This window comes from Leuresthes tenuis, unplaced genomic scaffold (genome assembly GCF_036924035.1).
Source record: "Leuresthes tenuis unplaced genomic scaffold, fLeuTen1.0.hap1 SCAF_19, whole genome shotgun sequence".
In the NCBI taxonomy this organism is placed as follows: domain Eukaryota; kingdom Metazoa; phylum Chordata; class Actinopteri; order Atheriniformes; family Atherinopsidae; genus Leuresthes; species Leuresthes tenuis.
In genome coordinates, this window is record NW_027325373.1 from 2,088,389 (window position 1) to 2,114,260 (window position 25,872).

Genomic DNA, 25,872 nt, shown 5'->3' on the forward strand with positions numbered 1-25,872 from the left:
CAGAAATAAGGTTTAAAAACACCGGAGTTCCCCTTTAAGGAGTTCCTTAAATGTCACATTGAATGGACGTTGTGCTTCTGAGGAACAGAGACAGAAAACGTGATGCTTTAACCACTTTAGTCGAGCACCAAAGGGTTAAAGCGCTGCTTAAATCTGTGCCAGTCAGGACCAGCAGGAGTTTAAACGCAGGCCTCCTTCACCTGCGCTAAACGCAGCTTCCTGTCCTTCCAGCCTGATTCTTTACCAAGTGGAACACGTTTGAGCTGGAATGGAAACGTTTGTTTTTAAAGATTTAGTTCTACGGTAAGAAAAAAAGGCTTTTGGTTTGAGTTTCAGACAGAACAAGATCAAGAATTCAGCCAAAAAACACGTTTTTGACTCTTTCTGGGGTCAAAAACTGGAGGGACGGCGGGACAAAGCTTTGGTGCACATGTGAGGTTTGGAGGCCCACGCCTGTATGTAGCATCTTTATTATGGACAGTTCTATTTATCTAACGTCTTCTAAGGATTAGAATCAGTCTGAAAATCTTTCACCTGTCTTTTCTGAGGGGGGGGGTTGAAGTTTCAGCTTGAAACAGATGTTTGTTCAGTGTAAAAAGACGTTTCTGTTGATTTTGTGTGTCAAACTTCTCTGTTTTGTTTAAATTAAAGTCGCTCGTTCGCTGCTGATCACTTTTAGCACTACAGGAACTGTTTGTTTCAACGTGTTTTTCTGGTTTTGCTGCTTGGTGTTCGGTGCCTTATCAGAATTACAAAGATTTATCGCTGCATTAAATGTATGAACACTCTTATTTTTTTACCAACATATATAAACTCTGCTCTCACCCGGTCTGATAAAGTCTGTTTTTGTGACGTTTTAAAACCTGTAAAATGTGGAGAATCTCTGCTGCATCGACCCTCTCCTGCTACACTTTTCTTGTTTTCCACTAGATGGCAAACTCTAATCAAATCCTCCTTCTCTGCTGTCTTTTTTTAAAGCAGCAGACAGAAACAACCAAACTGGGAAACCCGTCTCCTGCCTCTGAGCTGTTAGCTTATCACTCCTCCATGGACTCACATCCCCACTAACAGAGCTCCTTTGTCGTTAAAATCATCGTGTTCTTCACTGAAATCCCATTCAGGCTTGAGCTCCTCTTAAAACGTGTCATTTGAGCACATTTCCCAGACTTCACACCTGCAGAGGAAACCCCAAACGACTGACTTCTGTCGTTAGCTGAAGCTAAAAGCTAATCAGAGGCTGAAAAATGGCTCCCTCTCTGCTCAGCTTTTAGCTTTAGCTCATCTTTAGCTGTTTAGCTGCAAGCCAACTTTAAAAAATAAACTTTAAAGAGCCGTGTTGTTCATTAACAAGGTCACGGTGCTGATTACCCCCCTCCTTGCATTGCTGCAGCCCTTTTTGGTCATTTGTTATCTAAAATGCCCCATTTTGGCTCCCTGAAGCCCCAGTTTGCTTTGATTGGTCAAACATGGAATTACAGCAACATTTAGCCACATTTAGGCCACATCTGGTCCAGTTTACGGCTAAATGTGTCTTATCTGGGATGGAGATGAGGACCTGAAGGCAGGAGAAGCCTGGACTTCCCAGTAGTTGAGGGGCTCGGCCTCTGTGGGGCAGAATCTTCTGGAATGAGCAGAAATGGTGCAGCAGAACATCTTAGCAGGCAGAAGTTCCCATCAGGCTGGCTGCTGGCCTCCTGTGAACCATGTAAATGATTTGATCCATCAGGAAGTTGAATCTGGTTTTCTGGTTCCAGTGTAAATGCTGTGGAGGATTGGATTACTGCTTATCAGGACATGCACAAGCCTTTAAGAGTTTTCCACCCCCCCATTACTTCTTTTATTTTTTCTCTCCCCAGCCTTATTATTCTGCCCTTGCCCTACCTCTCCCTCTCTCTACCTCCCTCAGCCCCACTCCTCCTCTCTCCGGCTCTTTTCTCTCTGCTCACTGAGTCGCAGTAAATCTCATTGTGATGCTAAACTGATTTTCGGAAGAGAGAGACAGACAGACAGAGGAGAGGTTTTGGATTTCTGCTTCCGCAGATCTCATCTGATCTGACTTTCCTTCGCCTGGTCAGCTTGGATCTCTTTCCTGTCTCGGGAAACTTTTGGGAGAGTTTCGGGGTGCTGTTTGCAGTCTGTCCGCCGGAGGATCCACGCGCTCTGCGCGTCAGGAATGCACTTTGCAGGAAACGCAGCTCGGTTCCCGAACACCTTCTGCGCACTTTTCCTCTAACAAGGCGTTTTAAATGAACGAGGGCAATGCGCTCGTGAAGGATAGAAAGTTTTGTTCGTTCCGGTTCCTCCCCTCCTCACCTCACAGGGCCACGGCCGGGCTGAGGACAGAGGAGTGCGGGGTGAGCGCTCCCACCGGCCGGGCATGGAGAGCGGTTGCCGGGCGGGGCTCAAGCCGGCGGGCGGAGGAGGAGAAGGAGGCGGATGGGTGCTGGTGGAGGCCCGGCTGCAGGGGGGAGCGCCGTGGGGCTTCACCCTGCAGGGCGGCCTAGAGCACGGGGAGCCGCTCATCATCTCCAAGGTTGGTGACAGGACGGCTTTTTCTCATTTTACACTCTGAGCTGCACGTGACAAGCAGGCAGCACAAATAAAGATGTTTGCATATGAATCAGGAACATTATGTGATCAGTTAACCTATTGTTTCTCAGCTTGTTTAAGAAAAGTGAAGGAAAAACTGTGATAAACGTCTTTACCTGAAGTGAAGAAGCCCACTTTAGATAAATGACCTGCCAAAAATCATGGCTTTTTCTTTTTAAACCTGCTTCAGCTTCACTTTCACACTTTAATAAGGTTGGATGTTTGATAAAATACAGAAGAATGAGAGAATCAAAGCAGAAGAGGTCGAGAACAGTTGATTTTAAAAGGATTCAAGGATAAGCATGAGCCAGTTCATGGTTTCTGTGCCCGTGCGTGTGCGTGTGGTTGTGACATAAGCTTTCCTCCTCCACCCGAGTCCAGTTCAGCCCTGAAGGGGCTCGACAGTGTGAACTGTGTTTAAAAAGCATTTGGCCTCCATATTTCCAGTTCTGTGGGGGGGCAGCTCGTCCACTTAAGCAGACAAATCAGAGGTTAATGAAAGCAGAACTGCATCTGTCTGTTACATTTAACATCTGCCCGTTTGGTTTTATTTGCACCGACAGTGTTAGCTGTGATGATGTGAAACGTATTAAAGGCCAGACGTAAATATGTGTAAATATGTTGGATCAACTGGTCTTTTGTCCTGGTTTTTGACCTTTTATCACTTCACATATTATCTCTTAAGCCTTCACATTCATTTAAACAATGATAAAAGTCATATTTTGCTTTTAAATCTTTACAATGTTTGATTTAAGTCCAGTTTAAAGTTGCCTTTAAATCAAATTTCTTTTATTAGTTCTGTCTTGCGTGACATGGCACCGAAACTCTGCGTCTGACTCAACTACAGGAAAAACAGTGTTATTTCAAAGAAGTTAAGCTTTTCCTGAAAGGTTATTAGAATAATAGATGACTCAGGAGCTCACACTAACTTTGTGTCTTGGATTTTGAATTTTCAAGGGCTGACCAATCAGAGAAGACTTTTTGTGGATAATGAGAGGGAGGGGAGGGAAATAGTTATTAGGTCAATTAAAAATTAGCAGCAGTAAATTGCACTCTGCTTCTGGGAACTTTGAGCATTAAGCTGGAGACGGCCTGCAGCCAGTGAGAGTTACCTGAACTGCAGTAGATTCTCTGTTCACCAAACCCTTCAGACGCACTTCCACAGACGAAATAACCGCTACTTTCTGGTCTGTTTCAGAGCAGTACATGGATACAAATAACCAGAAGAAGTTATTTCTCTAAATCTTCTTCTGGGGGCTGGTTACTCTTTGTTTTTGCTCCTTTTTGAGTTTAAATCACTGGATTCTACGTGCACCTGTTGCTTCTGGAGGCAGTTTAAGGAGATTTTTGCACATTTACTCATCATAAAGAGGTCCCACAGATGCTTCTTTCTTAATCTAAGTTTTTACTTTCTGTTCTTGTTCGAACAATTTTATTCTTTAAGTGTTACGCATGAGGAAACTGCAAATTATCCTCGCTGTAAGGGTGGCAATGTGTTCAACTGATAGGAAAACGGTGGCTGAAAATCTTAAAAGATGAAAAGAATGATACAAGATGACAGATCAGAAATGTCAGCTAACGTCTCAGTATTGTCCAGGATGATGATCCATGAATCATTTGTTCTTTTCCTGTTTAACTAGGAATCCAAAGCGGTTATTTTCTAACCCCACAAACACCTGCAGAACTCACATGTTCACAAACACAGATTCCATGGATTAGCACCAGGCGAATGAGTGCAAACAAGCAGTTTTTAAACAAAGTTAGCTTTTAAAAATGGAAATCTTTTACGGTACAGTCTCTGAATGAGACAAAGATTTGGATTTGACTGGATCAGATGGTGCACGATGTGATTTAATGAGCTGGACTCTGATCGGTTTGAATTGGACAGTCTCACTGAAGAGCCTCCAGATGGCATTTGTTGTGATTTGGTGCGATAAAACTAAACTGAATTTGATTTAATGAGATTACAGCGATGGGGAGCATTATTTCACTGCCATCAGAGTCGGTTTAAAGGCTGCGTCACAGAAATCATCAGCTCTTGAGTTGCTCTTCGCTGGCTGCAGGATGGAAAATGACCATCAACTGATGCCTCTTCAGTCCTTTTAAACCATCCTGTTTTTATTGAAATGCAAATCGTCAAGCTGTGTGTGGAGGTTATTCTGGGATGGAGGCCAAATGGGTGTAAAATAGGACAAGAATGCGAATAACGTGTTTTCTTTGGAGCTTTTGAACACAGTCCTGCTTTTATTTGGTTCTGCACTAAGGTCAGTATTAGCACAGTTCTCCTTTCCCGACCCAACAGCCCGACGTCTGCTTCGTTTTTGTCTTTTTCTGTCTTTCTTCTCACTGTCAGACTCCATTTTTATTCTATTTTGGGGTTTTTTTTAACAGCTACCTGCTTTAGAGGTTTGATGAAAGGGAAAAGTTGGTATATCATCACAGATTGCTATGAAAAACACAAGCGATGCTCTTCTTCTGTGGTGTTTTAATGCCTCCTGACTTTGGAAATATTATTTTCTTCACTGAAGAAATATCATTTCCCCCCTTTGCTTGTCCATCATCAGCAACACATTTCTTGGCACTCTTGGCCAAGGTCAGAGGTCACAGTGAAGGTTTGTGTTAATCCAGGTTGCTGAGCTCAGATTAAATAGTTTTAATGAGTGTTAATCTGAAGGTCTCATGACTGTTATCAAACTGTATGTGTGCCAGGGTTACGCCGTCAGATTAGAGCGTTAATGTTGGAACTTTCAACGTTTTATTGAGAGTTTTAACATTTGTTCCTGAAACACAGAAGCTGGGAGTTGATCATTAGACGTTTTCAGACTTTATGGGATGATGCTTTGCTGTGGCAGTTGGATTCTAAAGATATCCTTTTTTTTTATGGTATAATAACTCGACTCGACGCTTTTCTCGTGATTCATAACCACGGTTCTCTCTTAAATGAACACACAGAGTCTGTAACCTTAAGCACTAATGCTTAACTAACCACCAAACGATCTGTGGAAGACATGTTGATACCTGAGATCTACAGCAGCAGACACAAAGCCAGGCTTTTGAGGAGCTGAGGAAACCCGTGAGGACTTTCAGAGTAAAAATGTGTGCTTGTTATCAGTTCCAGTCACAGCTGTCAGACTTAGGGAGGGTTGGCTGCAGAATGTTGGCATAAATTATGGAGAAAAAAAGGGTCCCAGCCCTGATTATGTAATGTCATCTGGGTTATTCCAGCATGGGCCTGGATTCAGCAGACTGGGGTGGTGGTTCCAGGTTCAAATCCCATGTGGAGTTTGTATTTTCTGCCTGTGTGCGTTGGTTCCCTCCGGCTTCCTCCCACTGTGTGTGTTTGAGTGTGAGCGTGCCTTTAAAAAAAATCTGATCACTTATATTTGTGTTCCATCTTTAACATAAAATCTATAAAGTAATTTGACTCCCAGCCGCAGTATCTTGGTATGTTTGTGTGGCTTCGAGAAGCTTGATTACCGGGGATTGTCTAATTTTAGGAATATTCCAAACACGGTTTCTATCATGGGTGATAATTTGTTGGGGCAGCAGCATCAGAGCAAAAACTACCAATAAAAAAGGATGTTTGGGTGCTTTGGAGCCCCTGGACCTGCTTTTACAAACAATTTCCTTCAGTTAAATACCAGAAAAACTCTTATTATTGGGTCTATCTGCACCAACGTATGTTCCTCCCTGAGAATTATCTTTGACCAGCTTATGAGCTTTGACAAACACTTTTATTCTTTGTCTCGCATTTGTTTCTTCCAACTCAGAAACGCTTCCAAACTGAGACCATGGAGTCGCAGGCTGAGCTAGAATTGATAATTCATGCGTTTGTGTCGTCTCGGCTGGACGACTGCAGCTCCACATTCACATCTCTCAGCCAGGCAGCTGCTAACCGTTTGCAGGCTGCTGAATAAATCTAGTTGCCATATAACGCCGGTCCTGGCCTCGCTGCACTGGCTTCCGGTTAGTTTTAGGATTCATTTTAAAGTCTTGATTTGAACTTTTCGAGCGCTTCGTGGTCAGGCAGCAGAACTTCTTCGCCCTCGTGTTCCCAGCAGGTCTCTCAGGTCTGCCAACCCGGGTCTTCTGGTTGTGCCTCGAACCCGGTGCAGAACCAGAGGAGACAGAGCCTCCCAGTCTGTCGCACCCAGGCTGTGGAATAGTCTTCCTCAGGCTGTGGAATAGTCCTCCTCAGGCTGTGGAATAGTCTTCCTCAGGCTGTGGAATAGTCCTCCTCAGGCTGTGGAATAGTCTTCCTCAGGCTGTGGAATAGTCCTCCTCAGGCTGTGGAATAGTCTTCCTCAGGCTGTGGAATAGTCCTCCTCAGGCTGTGGAATAGTCTTCCTCAGGCTGTGGAATAGTCCTCCTCAGGCTGTGGAATAGTCTTCCTCAGGCTGTGGAATAGTCCTCCTCAGGCTGTGGAATAGTCCTCCTCAGGCTGTGGAATAGTCCTCCTCAGGACCTGAGAGACTTAGCTTTTTAAAAGACATCTTAAAACATACCTGTTCAGGCTGGCTTTTAAGGAGTCGTAGTGTTATTTTGACTGTTTCTGTCTGTTGGTTTTGTCTTTGTATTTTTATTTGTGTACCTGTTTCATGATTTTAACTAGCTTCCTTGACGGTTCTACGTGAAGCACTTTGTGGGTTTTTTCCTCTGCTTAAGTGCTTCATAAATACATTTTACTTACTTACTTACAAAGAAGAATGTTGGCCAATGCTGCAAACCCTCCACACAACATAAGCCTCTTTCACATTCAAACAGAGGCGGATCAGCCCCTCATCACCGTGCACATCAAGCAAGCGTCGTGGAATCAGCTGAGTGGCGACAGCACTGTTGGTTAGAGCGGCGTTTTGCATCCGTTACGACCTCAGAGGCAGATCAACACTGACCCCAAACAGTCCCAGTTTGAAACGGCAAATATGAAAGATGCTTTAGCCAGAAGCTTCTTCAGCTCTGCTGCAACAAGGAAACTGTAGAAGATGCCCTTCCTGCCCACAGCAATAAGTTATTTTACAATAACTAACAGCTGGTATTGGTCTTTATGCTGCAACATAATGTATTTGTTTAAGTAAAGTCTTGTTCAACTGCTGCGAAACACTCAATTTGGCAACTGGAAACTTGTATTTCCTAGTAAGGAGCTAAGGTTTGGTGAGGTTTCCCCACAACACAGCTTACACAGTATAAACGAATACGTTTTATTGTTTATCCTGAGGTCGAAAAGGATGGGACTTAAAGTTCTGGCCTTCCATGTTAAAAGGTACATCAAAGGCTGCGTTACTCAGCAGCAACGGATGAAAGGGTCGAGTTTTAAAGGTTGCATTTACAGCAACTCTTAAGATTCTGCTTGGTTTGTCTTCAAGTGCTGGAAATACCAACCTCAAAAGTCAGCAAGGCTGTGAAGCTAACATGAAATTCAGAAACTGAGAGCTTTTCCTTGGCAGAGCCCCCCCCCCTCACTGCTTTTGGAGGATATTTTCCCAAATGACGGTCTTTATTGATTAGAGGAGGTATGCTGTTACAGTCATGGTAAGAGCAGGCCGAGCCACTCTGTTTAGATGTCTCCTTCTGCAGGATAATGAATTTCAGCTGGAATACCAAAGTTACTGACACCCACACACACACACACACACTCCCTGTTTCAGCGGGCCTTATTTGGGTATATTTATTCTTTGAAAAAGGCAAACAGTGCAGCCATGTGCACCGTCCTGCAGAGCTGTGGAGAGGTTTAGATTCTGACACGGCTTCACATCCTGCAGGTCAGTGTGTGCTGATTACTCATTTTCTGTCATCAGCAAATCTCAACACTTGTGTGGAAAAAGCCGAGCAGAACCTATTTTTTCTGCCCGTGGCCTCGTATTAGTGTTTAGTCTTTAGCTCTTGGAACTGCAGTGTGTGGGCAACATAATGCTTGTGTTGAGAAGCAAGTCGTGTTGTAATTCAGTTGAGGGCCAGACACACCCCGCAAGAAATTCTTGGCAGGGATTTGAACATTTGAAAAGTCCCAATGAGCGAGGTTGTTTCAGCACAGATACCTTCGTCAACCACAGAATAAACCGCTATCATTGTATCGTTTTCTGGTTTAAGTTACTGTGCTTCGCCCCCGAGGTGAACACTTTTCTTTTGACTTTTATCTGCAGCTTTCTGAGTTTGAGTTTCATGATAAATTTGTTAATTACGAGAACAAAAACCCGACTGGTGGGACAGTCATTAGACATTTAAAGGGGAACTCCGGTATTTTTAAACCTTATTTCTGGCATGAAATACGTTCATCTGCTCACAGAGAACAGTTTGGTGAAAGTTGGCGTCCTTCTGAAGATATTTAGATAACTGGAGATCCATATAACGGAGTGAACGGGGCTTAGAGGATGCAGCCTCTAAATAAGGCATTATCTGTCTTTATTTCACCAATACTTTAAGAAGAATGAATGAATGAACGTGTGCTATAGCTCTGTTAGCTCATAGCTGCTGTGTTGTTGTTATTGGCGGCTATCGGGGGGCTTATAGAGGGCTTTCTACACACTCATCTACTGGGATGATGTCATCTACGCCCCCCTGCAGCACAGCTCATTCACTCCGGTAAGAACGTCCATCTTACTCAAAGTCGTCGTTCACGTTGTCAAAATCTGATAAATATCCTGCCATGTTGCACAAAACTATCAGCAGCAAACTCTGTGTGAAGTTAGCCGACTGTCACAGAGCACGGAGTGAATAAACTGTGCTGCAGGGGGGCGTGTGGATGAAGTGGGCCCAGTAGAGTGCCTGTGTAGAAATCCCTCCGTTAGCTCTCCTATAGCTGCAAGTAGCCACATAACAGCAGCTATGAGCTAACAGAGCTATAGCACACGTTCATTCATTCATTCTTCTTAAAGTATTGGTGAAATAAAGACAGATAATGCCTTATTTAGAGGCTGCATCCTCTAAACCCCGTTCTCTCCGTTATATGGATCTCCAGTTATCTAAATATCTTCTGAAGGACGCCGACTTTCACCAAACTGTTCTCAGTGAGCAGATGAACGTATTTCATGCCAGAAATAAGGTTTAAAAACACAGGAGTTCCCCTTTAAGTACTTACATGGAACCCAATTTATGGCCCAGTTCACACTGAATAATTAATTTTGTGGTTCATGGTTGTATCAGTTCAGGGATGATTAAACCTGAACAAACAGTCTGTTAAACATTTTATATGACAGGAACTTTCACTGAATTGAATGTATTTGATCTAAATTCTGATAGTTACGTTAGTAATATGAACCACGCTGTAACTAATCATCAGACAGTTCTGGGAGCTGTTCTGTTGTCCATCTTCACATAGAAACTATGTCAGGATATAATAAATAATAAATTATATTTTAATTCTGTTCCTTTCGGTCAGTCTGAGATGATGCAAATAGCCAAAGTTTACCTTTGAATTTTTGCTTTGTTTTCCTAACAATGTGGCCAAATTGCACTGATGTCATTAACGAGATCTGATCGTCAGGACAACCATTTGCATGCTCATTATAAATTCATGCTGCATTCCTTGTATATTTGCATGTTTTAGAATAAGAGCCACAGAGAATAACTTTTACAACAACGAAAACACTGGAAGCGTCTGAGCGTTTCGTCTAATCAGCTGACATTTGTCAGGAAACATCTCACACTGGACAAAACAAGGCCGTGTGACCTTCACGAGGACACGCACACACTTCTGAGGCTGCCGTGCGCTCTGACAGGCTGTGAAGTGGCATCACTGTCAGCAGGGAAATAGCAGCGAGGTCACGCTGATATGTGCAGTATGTCAGGGTTTGAGTGTTCCTCATCAGCTCAGAAAACATGTCGGGCTGATGAGACATTTCATCCATTTCTTACTGATATTATTGTATTATGAGAACATGACAAAATCCCTGCCCCTCGGTTACTGTGACTGTCACCACTGTCTTGATCTAGCACCGTACAACTAGTGCTGAGATAATAATGTGGTGCGACCACCTTACCTGCAGCACTCAACCCTTCTGGAACCACATCCTCTGCTGAATGGTGACAATGGACTGGCTTTAGATAAGCTGAAGCCATATTTAAAGCATACGACAAACATCCTCTATGGGAGGCACAGCCTCTGACAAACAGATCGAGCACAAAGTACAGGGATCAAGTCAGCAGGGCACAGTAATGACTGTGGTCAGTATCTATCCATCTATCTTCTGCAGGAAGCGTTTGCATTCGTAGCAGCTGATCGCAGCAGTCGCTCACCGGGCTTTTTTACAGATATGGATGGACGTCAGAAGCATATCAACCCGCTCAGGTTGTTTTTTCAGGTAGTCTTTTAGAAGCTTTTATTACTCAGCCTCTAAGGAAAATAGAAACATGAAATAAGCCGGGGTTTAGATATAAATCACTGACTTTACCCTCATGTTTTCAGTTTCTATCTGTTTTTTTTTAAGTAAAAAGAAAATATAACACCATCCAGCTCCAGGTCCTCATGAGTTAACAACTTTTTTTTTTTTTTCTCAGCTTGATTTGGAGTGTTTTTTTATTTATTTGTTTCGCCGATATAAATATAAGATATAAATCACTGACTTTACCCTCATGTTTTCAGTTTCTATCTGTTTTTTTTAAGTAAAAAGAAAAGATAAAACCATCCAGCTCCAGGTCCTCATGAGTTAACAGGTGGCAGTTGTTAAGCCCTAACTTTTCAGGTAGTCTTTTAGAAGCTTTTATTACTCAGCCTCTAAGGAAATTAGAAACATGAAATAAGCCCGGGTTTAGATATAAATCACTGACTTTACCCTCATGTTTTCAGTTTCTATCTGTTTTTTTTAAGTAAAAAGAAAAGATAACACCATCCAGCTCCAGGTCCTCATGAGTTAACAACTTTTTTTTTTTCTCAGCTTGATTTGGAGTGTTTTTTTATTTATTTGTTTCGCCGATATAAATATAAGATATAAATCACTGACTTTACCCTCATGTTTTCAGTTTCTATCTGTTTTTTTTAAGTAAAAAGAAAAGATAACACCATCCAGCTCCAGGTCCTAATGAGTTAACAACTTTTTTTTTTTCTCAGCTTGATTTGGAGTGTTTTTTTATTTATTTGTTTCGCCGATATAAATATAAGATATAAATCACTGACTTTACCCTCATGTTTTCAGTTTCTATCTGTTTTTTTTAAGTAAAAAGAAAAGATAAAACCATCCAGCTCCAGGTCCTAATGAGTTAACAGGTGGCAGTTGTTAAGCCCCAACTTTTCAGGTAGTCTTTTAGAAGCTTTTATTACTCAGCCTCTAAGGAAATTAGAAACATGAAATAAGCCCGGGTTTAGATATAAATCACTGACTTTACCCTCATGTTTTCAGTTTCTATCTGTTTTTTTTAAGTAAAAAGAAAAGATAACACCATCCAGCTCCAGGTCCTAATGAGTTAACAACTTTTTTTTTTTCTCAGCTTGATTTGGAGTGTTTTTTTATTTATTTGTTTCGCCGATATAAATATAAGATATAAATCACTGACTTTACCCTCATGTTTTCAGTTTCTATCTGTTTTTTTTAAGTAAAAAGAAAAGATAACACCATCCAGCTCCAGGTCCTAATGAGTTAACAGGTGGCAGTTGTTAAGCCCTAACCTGTCAGAAGACATCCAGTGGCTGTGGAAAAGATAAATATAGATATTGTTCTGCGTTGGGTTAGTAACGGTGCAGCCGTTATTAAAAGCTGGAAGGACAGTGGTGTAAATATGGTCTGAAGAAGAGCTAAATGATCGCTAAAATTTGGTGAAATCAAATCAAAGGCGATCAACAGGAGTGTTTGACAGTGAAAGTAGAAGAACTTCCTCACCGGGACACATCCATGTTGCCTTCAGGAGTCTGGAGCGTTGGAAGGAGGTCACATGGTCTGATGAGTCAGGATTGAACGTGTTCCAGAGTTTCTAAACTTTTCCTGAACGGCGTGATTTAAGTTTGGTGTGAAAGCTCTGACCTCATCCCTCCGTGCGCACTTTTTTTTCTCAGCTTGATTTGGAGTGTTTTTTTATTTATTTGTTTCGCCCTGAAGCCTGCAGGTGGATGCTGGGGTGGTGGAGGGGCTCAAAAGCAGGCAGTGGGGGGCTGTGTTGAAGGGCAGGAGCGGCTGTCATGAGACAGAAGCTTTGCAACTTAAACAGACCTCCCAAACCGGAGGGCTGCGTTTGAGACGGATCACATCAGGGCAGCTTGAGTTGCCTGTCTGAACTAGCTGCATGTTGCCCCATTTCTGGCACATCAGGGCAAGAAGAGCAGTGGATGAAGTGCTGCTTCATCATGCCTGGTGCCTGTACAAACCTGTGAGGACAGCGTTATGATCTCAGGTTGCTTCATTGGGCAGGGTTTGGTTCAACTAACTGTATGAGCCCAAAACACGAGGATATCTGACCAGATTTTTCCTTTTTTTTTCTTCCCTGATGGCACAGATGTATTCCAAGATGACAGAATGCCAGGATTCATCGGGCTCAAATTGGGAAACAGGGGTTCAGGGAGCATTTTCACACATAGATGGACCCACAGGGTCCAAACCTATTGAAAATCCTTGAAAATCCCGAATCTTCCTTTCTCAAAACAAGATTTTTCATGAATAATGACAGCAGTTGTTGATGGGAATGAATGAACAGGCGTGACAAAAGGATGCGACCACAGAAAGTTCGATAAAGAGCAACTCAGAGCTGCAAAACTGCCGCCACACAGTTCGAATCTTAATTCCATGACAGATCTTTTTATTCCTCATGTTTAAATAAACTCATACGATGTGTGTAGGTTGTGTTTAAGACTTGTGAGATATGCTCATGTTGCATAAGTATGCAGACAGACAACTTTTGTGCTGAAAGGAGCCCGGTGCTACAGGCAAATCCAAAGCTTGACAGGCCTGCCGAAGCTGTCATTAACCTTGGGGTTGGGGGGAAAAACACTAAAAAAAAGTAGGAGATAGACAGGATGTGATGATGGAAAAGCTAGAAAAGCATTTCTAGTGTTTTCCATGGAGCAGAACAGCAGAAACCATCATACCAGCTGCTACACTGAGTTGTAATCATCGTGTTGTTCAGCGGGGAAACGGGTCAAGCTCAGCACAAAGAGTGTGAACTTGGAAGACAATGAGGTCACATGGTTGGCAGAGCTCATAAAAAGCCCCACTTCCACTGAGCAGTTAAGCTCTCCTGCACTTCTAGATTGCATGTGGAGGTCAGCAGCAGGTGCACCTCTGTTTAATGAGCAACTGCCCTTCTGACAGACCTTCATTCACAGCAAACCCTCTGAAAGATCGGCACACGCATCAGTTCTGGGCTAAAGGTCATTCAGAGGCTAACTGCAGACCCGCTGCAGTCATAATTGCTGATGATTCTGCTTCATTTTGTTTGTGTGTGCAGGTGGAAGAGGGGGGTAAGGCAGACCGCTTGGAGCAGCCTCTCCTGGTGGGGGATGAGATCATCGTCATTAATGATGTGGAGCTGAGTGGATACCGACAGGAGGCCATCGCTTTGGTCAAAGGATCATACAAGACTCTGAAGCTCACTGTTCGCAGGTACAAATATTATGTGTGTGAGCTTGAGACTGCGTGGGCCAACAGCTGGACTCCAACATGACCACATGTGGGCATTTTTAAGACCCAAGTCAACCTGAGCGGATGGTTACTGGTGATTTTAAGCAGCAGCAACAAATTTATGCAATATCACTCAATGCTGAATCTTAGCATGCACGGTTAAATCGGATTGTCTCAATCTGCCAACAATCCAGGCTTAACCCATTACCTGATAATCCAACAAGAAGCTACAGGTTAGGCGGAGCTCCTGGGATTGTGGATGTGGGCCAGAACCACTTTTTTCAGTTGAATTCACTGGTATTTTACACACTCATCTGAGGTTTGACAAACAAATTAACAATGTTGTCAGGACTAGTTTTTTCCAGCTGCGTCTCCTGGCCAAAGTTAAAATGTTTTAAGCCCTAATAAGTTCAAGGTTAGACTACTGCAAAGCACTTTATGTCTCCCAGACTTCTCTCAGTCGCCTTCAACTTGTGCAAAACTCTGCTGCTTCCCGTCTTTTAACCAACACTAACAGACCTGTGCACATCACTCCTGTTCTTAACTCCCTTCATTGGCTTCCTGTCCTTTATAGAACTGATTTTAAACTTTTAAAGTTTGTTCTTAAAGCTCTTATCGGCCTCACCCCATCGTATTTATCTGAGCTTTTAACTGTCCGTAACCCTGGCAGAGCTCTGCGGTCAACAAATCAACTTTTGTTGGAAGTGTTCAGGTCAAAATAAAAGCCCTGGGGTGACCGAGCCTTTTCTGCTGCTGCCCCCAGGCTCTGGAATAAGCTCCCCCCGAGATGCGTCTTATTTCTGACCTGGGCCTCTTTAAATCAGGGCTAAAAACCTACTTATTTCAGATGGCTTTTAATATCCAGTAGTATGGAGACACTTTTATCTTGCTTTTACTGTTATTTTATTGTTTTTTTTACTCATTCTTTTCTTTATTTATTATCTGCTGTAAAGCACTTTGGTACCGAAATGGATTGTTGTAAAGGGCTGTAGAAATAAATTACATTTACATTAATCAGAAATGTCTTTTAATGGCACCACAATGACAGGATGTAAATAAAATATGTTCAAAACAAGCTTTAGAAGATAGCAAGTGGCCATCTCCAGCTTTGATTTTCTTTTCCTGCAGTCGAACCTGTGAGTGTAAGTTTCCAACATGGCTTATGAAGTGCAGGAGAGGCAGAGAATATCTTCAAATTACTCATTTAATAAGCCATTTAATGACCAGACGAGCAGGTAGACTAAGATGAAAGTCAGCCTTTTTTGTCCTGAGTTTGACACCAAATTGTTTTGCAAATAAATTGTAGATATTGACTTATGATTGTGTGTTTTATCAATCAAGTATAAGACAGTTGGAACAGGTGGTAAACGTCCATTACCTTTAGCTTTGTTAGGCTACCCAGCTTATGTTGACTTTGAAACACGATGTCTCTCAGGGCTGGTTTCCGAGATCAAGACATATTATTTGCTAATATCATGACACCTTAAGAAGTTCCCTCCCATATCCTTTAGTTCCTTGTTTCCTTGCTTCTTCTGAGTCAGTCAGCGTAATCTGTAACTGATGAGGAGTCTGTGGAACATCCCGGTTCAAGGTCCAATTAAGAGCGTGTTGTGTGGAATAAACACTCTGGTCTTTATCTCCTGCCGTTCATCACTAACACGGACTCTGCGTGCATTACTTAACTTCTGACTGATAAGAGCCGCTTTAGAGGCTTTGAATCAAAACCAAACTGATGCAGCTTGTTGTGTATCTGAGAATATGTTCTGCAGCGCTCTGAGTCAAATAACAACTCATCTGACAGCTCAGTTAGCTCGAGCTGTTAGCAAACCAAGCGTGGCAGCTTGTGACTGAACACATGCAATAAAGTTACACTTTTCTACAAGCCAATCTTTAGTTTTTGGTTTGGAGGGAGTCCGTCAGTCACTTTTGGCTCTATAGATGTCCTGGTTATCAAATTTTAACCCCCGAATAAAGCAAAATTTCAAATATACCAACAAAAAGCCAATAAATGTGACTCATCCTCACACTTGGCAACTTCCAGAGAAAGTTGCTTTAATCATTAGACCGAACCTAACCAGGCTATCTGGGGATTTTCCCTCAGAATAGTTTCAGCAGCTTCTTTCCTCTTCTGTCAGGCGGTCACTTAAATGTGGAGTTGGTAAGACAAGTGGAAGTAGGGATTAAGAAGGTCTGGCAGGCAGATTTATCTGCAAACACTGTTTTAAAAAACGTATATGGAGAAGAAAAGCACTTTGATGAAGAACAGTGGATCCTGCATGAGAACTTTGTCCAGTTAAGAACCAAACAAGCCAAAAAACAGAAGATATAGTGAGACATCTCCATCAAAGGCACTTTGACACAAACTGGTAAGACTACAAGTGCAATTTACCTTCTGACCAGGCAGCTGCAGCATGTTTTCGTGGTATTAGCAGCAGAAATTAAAGATAACAGCTAACTCACACCTGCCTGCATGCAGGTGGAAAAGGGAGAGAAGCTGGGAATAAATTACATCATTAAAGACTTGTAGAAACTGTAGATCTGATGCTGTTGCTGCAAATCTTTTGGCTCCATAATTATTTCAATCCTAAAATTGTGTTTTACTACATGTGAAAAATGGCAAAAACATCACGGTCTGCTCTGATTTAAAGGAGTAATTCTCTCTGCTATGATGCTATGACAGTTAAGCTGGTTAGAAACAATAATGCCAGTGAAAAAGGGGGCGGTTTCCATTCTGGCAGCCAGAGCATCTTGATGTTATCCGGTACAAAGCCAGGTGTGTATTTGGGTTTAAGGTGTGTCTGTGAGAAAGGCTGCTGCCGCTTTCCCTGGAAGACGAGTGTGAGTAAAACACAACGCAGGACTTTAGACCTGAGAGTGCACACGTGCACGTGAGACAGGTGTAGAAGCCCACATGGCACTGTGGGGGGGCGTGGCTTTGATGGAAAGCTACAGCAGAGCGGAGAGCTGCGGTTCATCCGAGCTGCTTCCTGTTGGGATCTGATGGGGAACCGGGAGAGTTTGCACAGGTTCGTGTTTTGCTTTTTTTTTTAACTCACAACACCTATTAATTTCTGTTCCAGTGGGGTTGAACTGAGGTGACCTCGGTGGAAAAGTGATCCACGAAGCTGTGGCCGTGTGCAGTCGGCTGTACAGCAGGTCAAACTCTGCACCTGCTCTCTGAGCTCCGTCCACCTTCACAGAGAGTGCATCCTATTTCCTTCTGCTGGTTTCCTAAAAGCAAAGAAACATGTGCATTGTTCTGTTTTCCTACTCTTTCCCGAGGCGTTTCGCCCTCATATGATTCAGATTTATGGTGCTTGAGCTGGGATGTTCTCTTTCAGGATCTCAGTGGGATGAAATTACTCTGTTTTGGGAGAGTTGGCTTGGGAGTAGCTGATGGCTTTCAATCATCTCTTGTCATGTTTAGCAAATGAATTTAGATGATTTTTAACTGACTTGCACATTTATTTTCATCCTGGCTGGCTCTGAAAATGAGCCAAGCTGCTTCAGACCTTTGAAATGTTGGTGGCTGCTGGTTCTTGAGGTGTTTTTTCAAAGCATTTTAGCACTTTCTTGATTAGAAAAGGAGCTGCTGAACGCACATCCTGGAAAATGAAGCTTTTATTACCTCTCCTGTTCGTTTGTGTCAAAGGGAAGGTGACTCGGCTCCTGGAGTCGCACAGGCTCCCCACCAGTTAAGCTGAGAGAGGAATGTTTTTATAGCTCATGCACTATTTGACTGCCTTATTTGAATGAATTCGGCGCCACAGTTTAATGCCATATCTGTTATGCTTCTCCTTTCTTTACTTTCCCATGTTAGCTTAAATGTTTCTGAGCACAGATTGCAGGACACCACCGTGTAAAGAAAAGAGGTTTAAGTTGCAGCCACCAGTCTGAATCCTTTTCTTCTTTGTTTCTGCGACAGACTAAGACAAAATAATCATTAGCGTGGTTTGCCAAGTTGATGGCCAAGAGGTGAATGTTATTATTGTGATTTTCATGGTGTAGATCGTGCCTTTTGATAAGTATGTTGCACACACAGATAAAGGTTACTGTTTTATTGTATTATTCCATCTGGTAGGCTTATTGACTTGTGGAATGCATGCTGTGTTGTGTTTCTTGTCTTTAAATACTGTCTTGAGCAGAGCATTATCCCTAATGAGACATGTTAGATACTTTTAAACCTTTCTTTGGATGTTTGGATCATTGCAGATGTTGTTTCCTTGTCTCACCTGCACAAAGTTTCCTTGACTGGCGTTTAAACCAGAATGAGAGGTGTCCCAATGTTTTAAAGGGGACCTAGACCCCTTTAAATGCACCTGGACCTTATTTCTGGCATGAAATACGTTCATCTGCTCACAGAGAACAGTTTGGTGAAAGTCGGCGTCCTTCAGAAGATATTTAGATAACTGGAGATCCATATAACGGAGTGAACGGGGCTTAGAGGATGCAGCCTCTAAATAAGGCATTATCTGTCTTTATTTCACCAATACTTTAAGAAGAATGAATGAATGAACGTGTGCTATAGCTCTGTTAGCTCATAGCTGCTGTTATGTGGCTACTTGCAGCTATAGGAGAGCTAACGGAGGGATTTCTACACAGGCACTCTACTGGGACCACTTCATCCACACGCCCCCCTGCAGCACAGCTCGTTCACTCTGGTAAGAACGTCCATCTTACTCAAAGTCGTCGTTCACATCGTATAAATCTGATAAATATCCTGCCATGTTGCACAAAACTATCAGCAGCAAACTCTGTGTGAAGTTAGCCGACTGTCACAGAGCACGGAGTGAATAAACTGTGCTGCAGGGGGGCATGTGGATGAAGTGGTCCCAGTAGAGTGCCTGTGTAGAAATCCCTTCCAGTATAAAGCGTGGTGTAGCAGTTTGGGCCTGAAAGCCCTATGGCTGAGGGCCTGGTGTTAAACTATGTGACCGATGAGTCTAAGTTGGTTAATTTTGGAAGGTTGTTGAAGTTAGTTGCCTTTTTTTCCCCATATTTTTCATTTTTCCTCCACAATGCACCTTTGCACAACTGCACCTGATTAAAAGTCAAGCACCAGATGATGCCTTGAGTGCAGCCTTCCAACGCTCAGCCAAATCCTGCAGTGAGCAGTCGGATCCTTGTGTAAATGCCCATGAGCCCTTAGGGCCATTGCTGTCTGGAATAAGCTCATTACAGGACAAATCAGAACAATCGGGGTTGTTTCCCCAGTGTAATTTCTAGATTTGGAAGTAACAAGTTCTGATGTATTTATTTATTTTTTGTTCACAACGTAACTGAAACCTTTACAATAAAGTTTTTATAAGAATAGCTTTATTATTATCAGTGATGCGATTAGTCTGACAAATGGCCCTGAGCGTTTTATAGCATATTAGCTTTATAATGTGATGGTGATTTGTCTTTTTTGGTCAGGCACACTTTGTCCTCTCTCAGTCCATCCAGCAGCTCACCTCTTCAAAGCAGCTTAGCTATAATAAAGATTTATTGAACTGAAATAATGGTTATTACCTCACAGGACCAAAGTCTTTGATTACATGCGTGTGTCTCCTATTTATCAATTATTATAAACACGTGTGCAACTCCAACAGGTGTAAGCTGGTCCTCCATCTTTGGTGTGGATTACACAAAAGATACGCAACATCGACACCAAACACACCTGTCAGACACGGCCTCACTCGCCACACCTGTTCGTCCATCTGTCTGACTCTCTTTCCTCCATTCCTGCCTGCGCTGCCTCTGATTGGTGCGTTCACAGGAGCCCTGATCGGTTGTAAACAAAGCAGACGGTCTGAGTGACACACTCACACAGAGGGGAAGCTATGCCAGCGGAGTGTTCGCAGGAAGCTGAAACAAAGCAGCGTTTTCTCAGGAGCTGCTCGTCAGATCTGTGAGTTTGTGTGATCTCTTCTGAAGTGAGGAGTCACAAACTTAAAGTATATCATGATATGTGTAATACATTTCATTTAAATCCGTATTGTCTAACTATTTTGAGTTTGTGCGGCAGAACTTAATCATTTTTGGCCTTCAAAGCTTCAAAGGTTGACACCCTCTCCAAGTTGTTGTGCTTGGCTGAGTCAAAGCCTCTAAAGGCCTCCAGGGGGTTTGTTTTAAGAGCAGCATTTTTTGGGCTCCGAGCTGTGGGCATCTCACAAATATTTGACCATCATTCTCCTAGGGTCCCGTCTAATAAATAATCCAATCACAGCTGCTCTTTTCCAAAATAAACCGAAATGATTTTCTGCGCCAGCTTCAAAACAAAGTGTGATTATTTTCTCATGAACTGCAGAGTGTTCTTGTTTCTGTGAGGTTGCCAAGACAATGCGTTGCTAAGGGGACCGACATACTCCCCATTGAATCAGCAGTTCCTAACAAGTTAGGCTACAATATTTCATGTTTCTGTTCCCAAAGTCCACCCCAAAGGGAGAAACTGTCCGCTGACGAGGACGCAGCCTCTTCAACTCCCGAGTTGTGGTGCAGATTTGATTCTTTTCCTGCTGACATCACTTTGGAAAACATTTACATAATGACAAGCTAATGAGTCGTTTGGCAGGAGCCAAACGGTATCTGAGCAGTTATTGCTTTATTAGTTCTTTTTATTTTAACAGAACCAGACAGACAAAGTCTGGTGTAATAAGGACCTGACGGGGCCACCATGTGCATCCTCAGTTTGTTGCCCCTTTGTAACCTGGGTGTAGTGCCTCTTATAGCTTCAATTGACACCTGATGCTTGAAGCTTTTATCGTGACTGAGACGAGATTAGCGCTGCTCACCTGTGCTCTGTGTGCTAATGCTAGTGTGTGTTGGAGGGTTTTATGCTGGGGGCAGATTAAGCCTGTTGCCTCTGGTCCTTGGACTGTTCCTTACCTGCAATACTCGCATTTTGCAGCTGTTTTACCTGTGCTCTGTGTGCTAATGCTAGTGTGTGTTGGAGGGTTTTATGCTGGGGGCAGATTAAGCCTGTTGCCTCTGGTCCTTGGACTGTTCCTTACCTGCAGTACTCGCATCTTGCAGCTATTTTACCTGTGTTCTGTGTTTAATCCTCATTAAGCAGCAGTCTGTACTCCAGTGGTATCATGTTACACTTAAAGATTTATTTTTTCCTTAGACTGAAACTCCAGACAGGAGGAATATGCTGGTTGTCGTCAGTCTTCGTCCGTGCAGGTTGTCTTAATCCACTGCTTGAATGCTTGGGCTAAAAATACTATTTATTTCCTGGAAGAAGATATTCACGAGTACAAAGAGCAGTAATACACCTTGTTTGTGACCATTTACAGGTTTCAGCAACACTTTTCTGGAACTGCTGGCCCCTGTCAGTAATAGATTCATGTGGGATTTGTTCTACTTTAAGAAAGAAAAAAGATTTAAAGACTAAAGTGCAAATGTTTTTGGAATAAAGTGAGTGATTTCTCAGTAAAAGTTTATTTTATCTGGTATTTAAATGCTACACTTTGGTTCTAAGACAAGGCTCTTTAATGTAGGAAGAAGTTAGGACTTCAGTAGATAAATTTCCCTTTTTGGGATTAATAAAGTATTAATCAATCCATTGATCAGACATCTATATTACATAGATAACTATAAAGTACCAGGTTCTTCATGTCTCCATCAGGACTGACTGGAATACCTTTGGTCATCATTTTGCTTTCAATTTAGCTGAGTTAACTTCACCAGAATAATATCTTATTAATCCCTAAAGTGAAGTGATATTTCTGCAGAATTTTGAGGGAAAAGTATTAAAATTAAAACTTTTTTAAAAAGTGAAATTCAGCTGATGAGTGTAGCTGAAAGAGCGGCATGTTTGAGACGTATCCGGAGGTTTCCATGAAGGGTTTGTGGCCCGATGACAACATTGAGAGTAACACAGAGGGATCCAGACACAGCAGCTACCAACATTACGCAGGTTAACCCTGTGGGGGATGCTTCCCACTTTGTTTCCCAGCCGTCATTCCCCGTGAGATTTAAGGGAAGCAAATGGTTTAAACTTTCCTGCCTTACATCACACATTTCTCCTCTGTAACTCGTGTGGATTTGGTCTTATTCCGGGCTTCTCTGGCTTTAGAGAGCTTGATCAGAATCAGTTCATCTAAACGACTTTCCCACCGGCACACAAATCATTACAAAATCTGAAAAAGATACAAAGAAAGACTTTGGAAAACCCAAATATTCCCACCTTGATCATTATTTCCAACAAAGTTGTTGGTTCAGTTTGTTTGTTAGCATTCCACAAAAGCTCTAAAGCATTAACAGTATGACATCATGTGTTAGAGACACACGTTTCGTGCTTCTTCGTTAAATTGTTTTGGATCATGGAGTTGATATTTGCGGCAGCATCTGCTCCAAACACCAGAATCCAGCAGCTGTGGTTGACGCTACGCTGCTGTTGCCTCCTCCTCACTCAGTGTCTGGATGCTTTATTCATATTAACTGCACCAGAATGCTGTTCTGGGTATTTTTCCGGCTGGTGGTGTTTGTCCTCTCGGTGTCTTCTTTGTGAAAATGTCGCAATCAGTCAGTGGGAATTCTGTTGAGCAGGTTTGGCGGCCGTCTCCTGCTGCTCTTCGCTGGACTCGGTGCTTTTGCATGTGCCAGAATGCAAAACTGACCAATGAAAAAAGAAAACACGCGTGTCCTTTGTCCCTCACACTGCAGAGCAAAGATTTGACTAAAACCAAAGACTTTAATCTCAACACGTTCATTTATGTCCTCTCAGATTGAGTCAATTGATTTTAACAAACTAGTTGAATTTGCAACTGATCTGTGCCTCCATTGAAGTTTTTTTCCAGTATCCATAAAGACTGTTGAAGAAAATGAGGATGGATGAGTCTTAATAATGTACATGTCATTTTTAGTTTTAGTTTTCCCTTTCTCTGATGATCATGAACTGGTTAAAATTTATAACATGACAACTTATGGTTTTATGAAGTATTTTAGGAAGATTTTTCCCCATGACGGATAGATTTGTATTCATCACTGAATCGGACAGGAACAATGTTTTTTTGACCAATCTGTTCACTCCATCCTTCTATCTTTGTGGTTTTTTTCTTCTTCCCGTATTTACTTTGAACTCTGGAGGCTGTTTTGCTGAAACATTTGATTTTGTCTCACTTGAATGTCACTTGAGAAAGAAAAGTAAATGAGTTGTAACAATCTAAAAGGTTGTCGTTTGTGGTCCTGCGGTGTCAGATCAGAAATGCGTAAACCTGACTCCTTCTTCTGGCAAGTTTTCCTCACAGTTGCATCTGAAAGTGTTCATCCTTCCTCTCTCTCTCTCTCTCTCTTTGTCTTCCTCCATTCATCTCTAGTGACTCTCTGCCTTTGTGCTCTTTTGTTGCTGGTTGACGTAATCGAGCTGAATGAATGTTTGAGTTTCTCTGCTCAGAAAAGAAGAGGAAGAAGTCATTACAGGGGCAAACCGCATCAACTCCGTTCCCGAGGCAACCTCCCTGTGTGTATGTGTGGGTATTAACAGTGTTCTGGGGACACGGATTCGTGCATACAGTGACTTTGTGGGGACCCAAACGGTGTCCCTTCCCACCAGAGAACGATTTCAACAGTTTGAAATGTTTACTTTACTACCCTACAAAGGTTAGGATGAGATTTTAGAGGATTACAGTAAATCCGAATGTAAAAATAGATCTTTTTTCACGTTTTTAACCCTTTTTAAAGTCCCAATCATTTAGTTTTTCAATGCTTTATCAGATACAGTATGCAGATATAGTATGTTAATGCAAAAAGAAAGTATAAGTTTCTGCCGTTTTTATTAATATATCACCACAACATTTGTTAAGAATAAAAACGTCTAATAATTCTAATAATAATAAACCCAAGCAAATAAAAAAATGCAAAGAAAACCTTTTCTCTTCTGGGTTTTTCTCAGTGAGGACATGAAATGATTAGTAGACTTGATTAGTTCAGTCTTCGCCTGTGTCTGTAACTCCTACCGTATTATGGCACATGACGGCTCTAAAAAAACTCTAAAAGTTAAGATGATGGTGTGGTAAAGTAATCTCCAAACTGTAATCGCCAAAAACAAAATTAGCTCATGTTTCGAGGAAGATGTTAATCCTCCTGATCAATAATCGCACCATCACTCAAGCTGAATGTACACTTGGGTGCTGAATGGTGAGAAAATAGCTAAGCAAATAAAACCAGCATGATCACATCTAAGTTCACGCAGCATGAGAGCCAAGCACCAGTGGTTGCATTCAACTGATTTCTTTGAATGGGACACCAGCTTATTGAATGCACGTCATATTTAATTTAGAAAAAGGAATACCTTGGAAAGCTGGTGAAGTCAAAACAGAAGTTATTTTGTGGACCAAATTTAACTCGATGTGGCGTCTTCTTTTGGCAGTTATCTCCATCTTGAGAACTGCATGGCTGACAGATTAGTGATGATGTCATCACTGTCTGCAATCACCATGGGCAACGGTCTAGCTGACTGGCCTTTAGGTAACTTGTTATTTATGGTGTATGTGTTTTAAGTATGTAGTAGCAGGCAGTTTTTCCCCAGTTGCTGTTAACACAAATACGTAATAGTTTTCTGAGATTTTCTGTTGGAGATGGGCTCTTACAGTTAGAAAAGTGATGGAATGCAGCGGATGGTCGGCAAGGATGGGAATCGAAAACCAGTTTGTGTTGAGAACTGGTTCCCAGTGTTTCAATTCCTTGGAATTGTTTACCAATTTTGCAAAAGATTCCCTTATCGATTCCAGTGGGCACCAATGACGTCACCACGCACGTTGCCTAGCTTACGCAAGCCACGCGACGTGCGTAGTGAGTCCAGTGCAGCCAACAGTAAACATGGCGCCCAAACGGTATAAACGCTCGAAAGTTTGGTTACACTTCACCAAAAAAGACTACAACAGGGCAATTTGCAAGACCTGCAAAGTGGATATTTCATCAAAGGGAGGAAATACTACCAACATGCAGAAACATTTGCCTCACAGCATGTAATAACTATTAATGAATGGCGCGTTTTCGATCCGCTCCGGACCCAGCAGCAGCAACATTAGCAACATTAGCATGTCCTCGGCTAATACTGCAGGTAACTAACAAACTAACAAACACTGCCTATCGTGTTAGCGCCATTAGCCTCATTGTAAAACCTGTTATTAGTAACGGTTAATGTTAAATGAATGCCTTCTCATGCATTAAATTTAGATGACCATCACAGAGAGTCTGAGTGGCTCAGAGCCAGAGGCTCGCGGTACTGCCTCCAGTTCTCGTCTTTGCAAGTTCATGACTCCTGTTACTTCTAAGCTAAACAAAGTTGATGCTAATCGATCTGTTTGTTGTCCTTTTTTTCCAAATGAGAATCGCTAAATATTCGAATCGTTAAGCAGAATCGAACATGGAATTGGAATCATAAAAATCTTATAATTTGGTGCCCAGAACATGATGTGGAGTGAACGCTGTGTTTTCTTTACATGTCAAGAATCTCAGATGAGGGTCAGAAAATGATTTCGTATTGATATCAATAACGCATGTATCTGAATGCCAGAACAGTGGGGAGGAGTGTGGTGGGTGGTATGAATCCCGAACCATCAACTGAGAGATCGCTGGTTCAAATCCTGTCCTTCAAACCTTTTTTCAGTCCCTTTTCACTTCATTTGTGATTAGCTTCTTTTCCACTTTGCTCCCAAACACCAACGGCTCTGGTTAAGGGTTAAAAAGACATGGTTATGGTTAGAATGAATGTACATGGTTAGGTTTAAATATTAAAGAATACATGGTTAAGGTT

General features: G+C 42.3%; 1 protein-coding gene across 3 annotated transcripts in view; it reads left to right on the plus strand.

Moving 5' to 3' along the window:
* The first annotated feature begins 1,896 nt into the window (after window positions 1-1,896).
* shroom3 (shroom family member 3) overlaps window positions 1,897-25,872 on the plus strand; it is a 79,999-nt gene continuing 56,023 nt past the window's right edge. The window contains exons 1-2 of one of the 3 annotated variants that reach the window (XM_072371399.1): window positions 1,897-2,533; window positions 13,957-14,111. In XM_072371399.1, coding sequence (XP_072227500.1) covers window positions 2,378-2,533; window positions 13,957-14,111 — 311 coding nt within the window. In that variant the 5' untranslated portion in view covers window positions 1,897-2,377. The remainder of the gene's footprint in view (window positions 2,534-13,956; window positions 14,112-25,872) is intronic. The other 2 variants (XM_072371398.1, XM_072371397.1) reach the window with 2 other exon arrangements.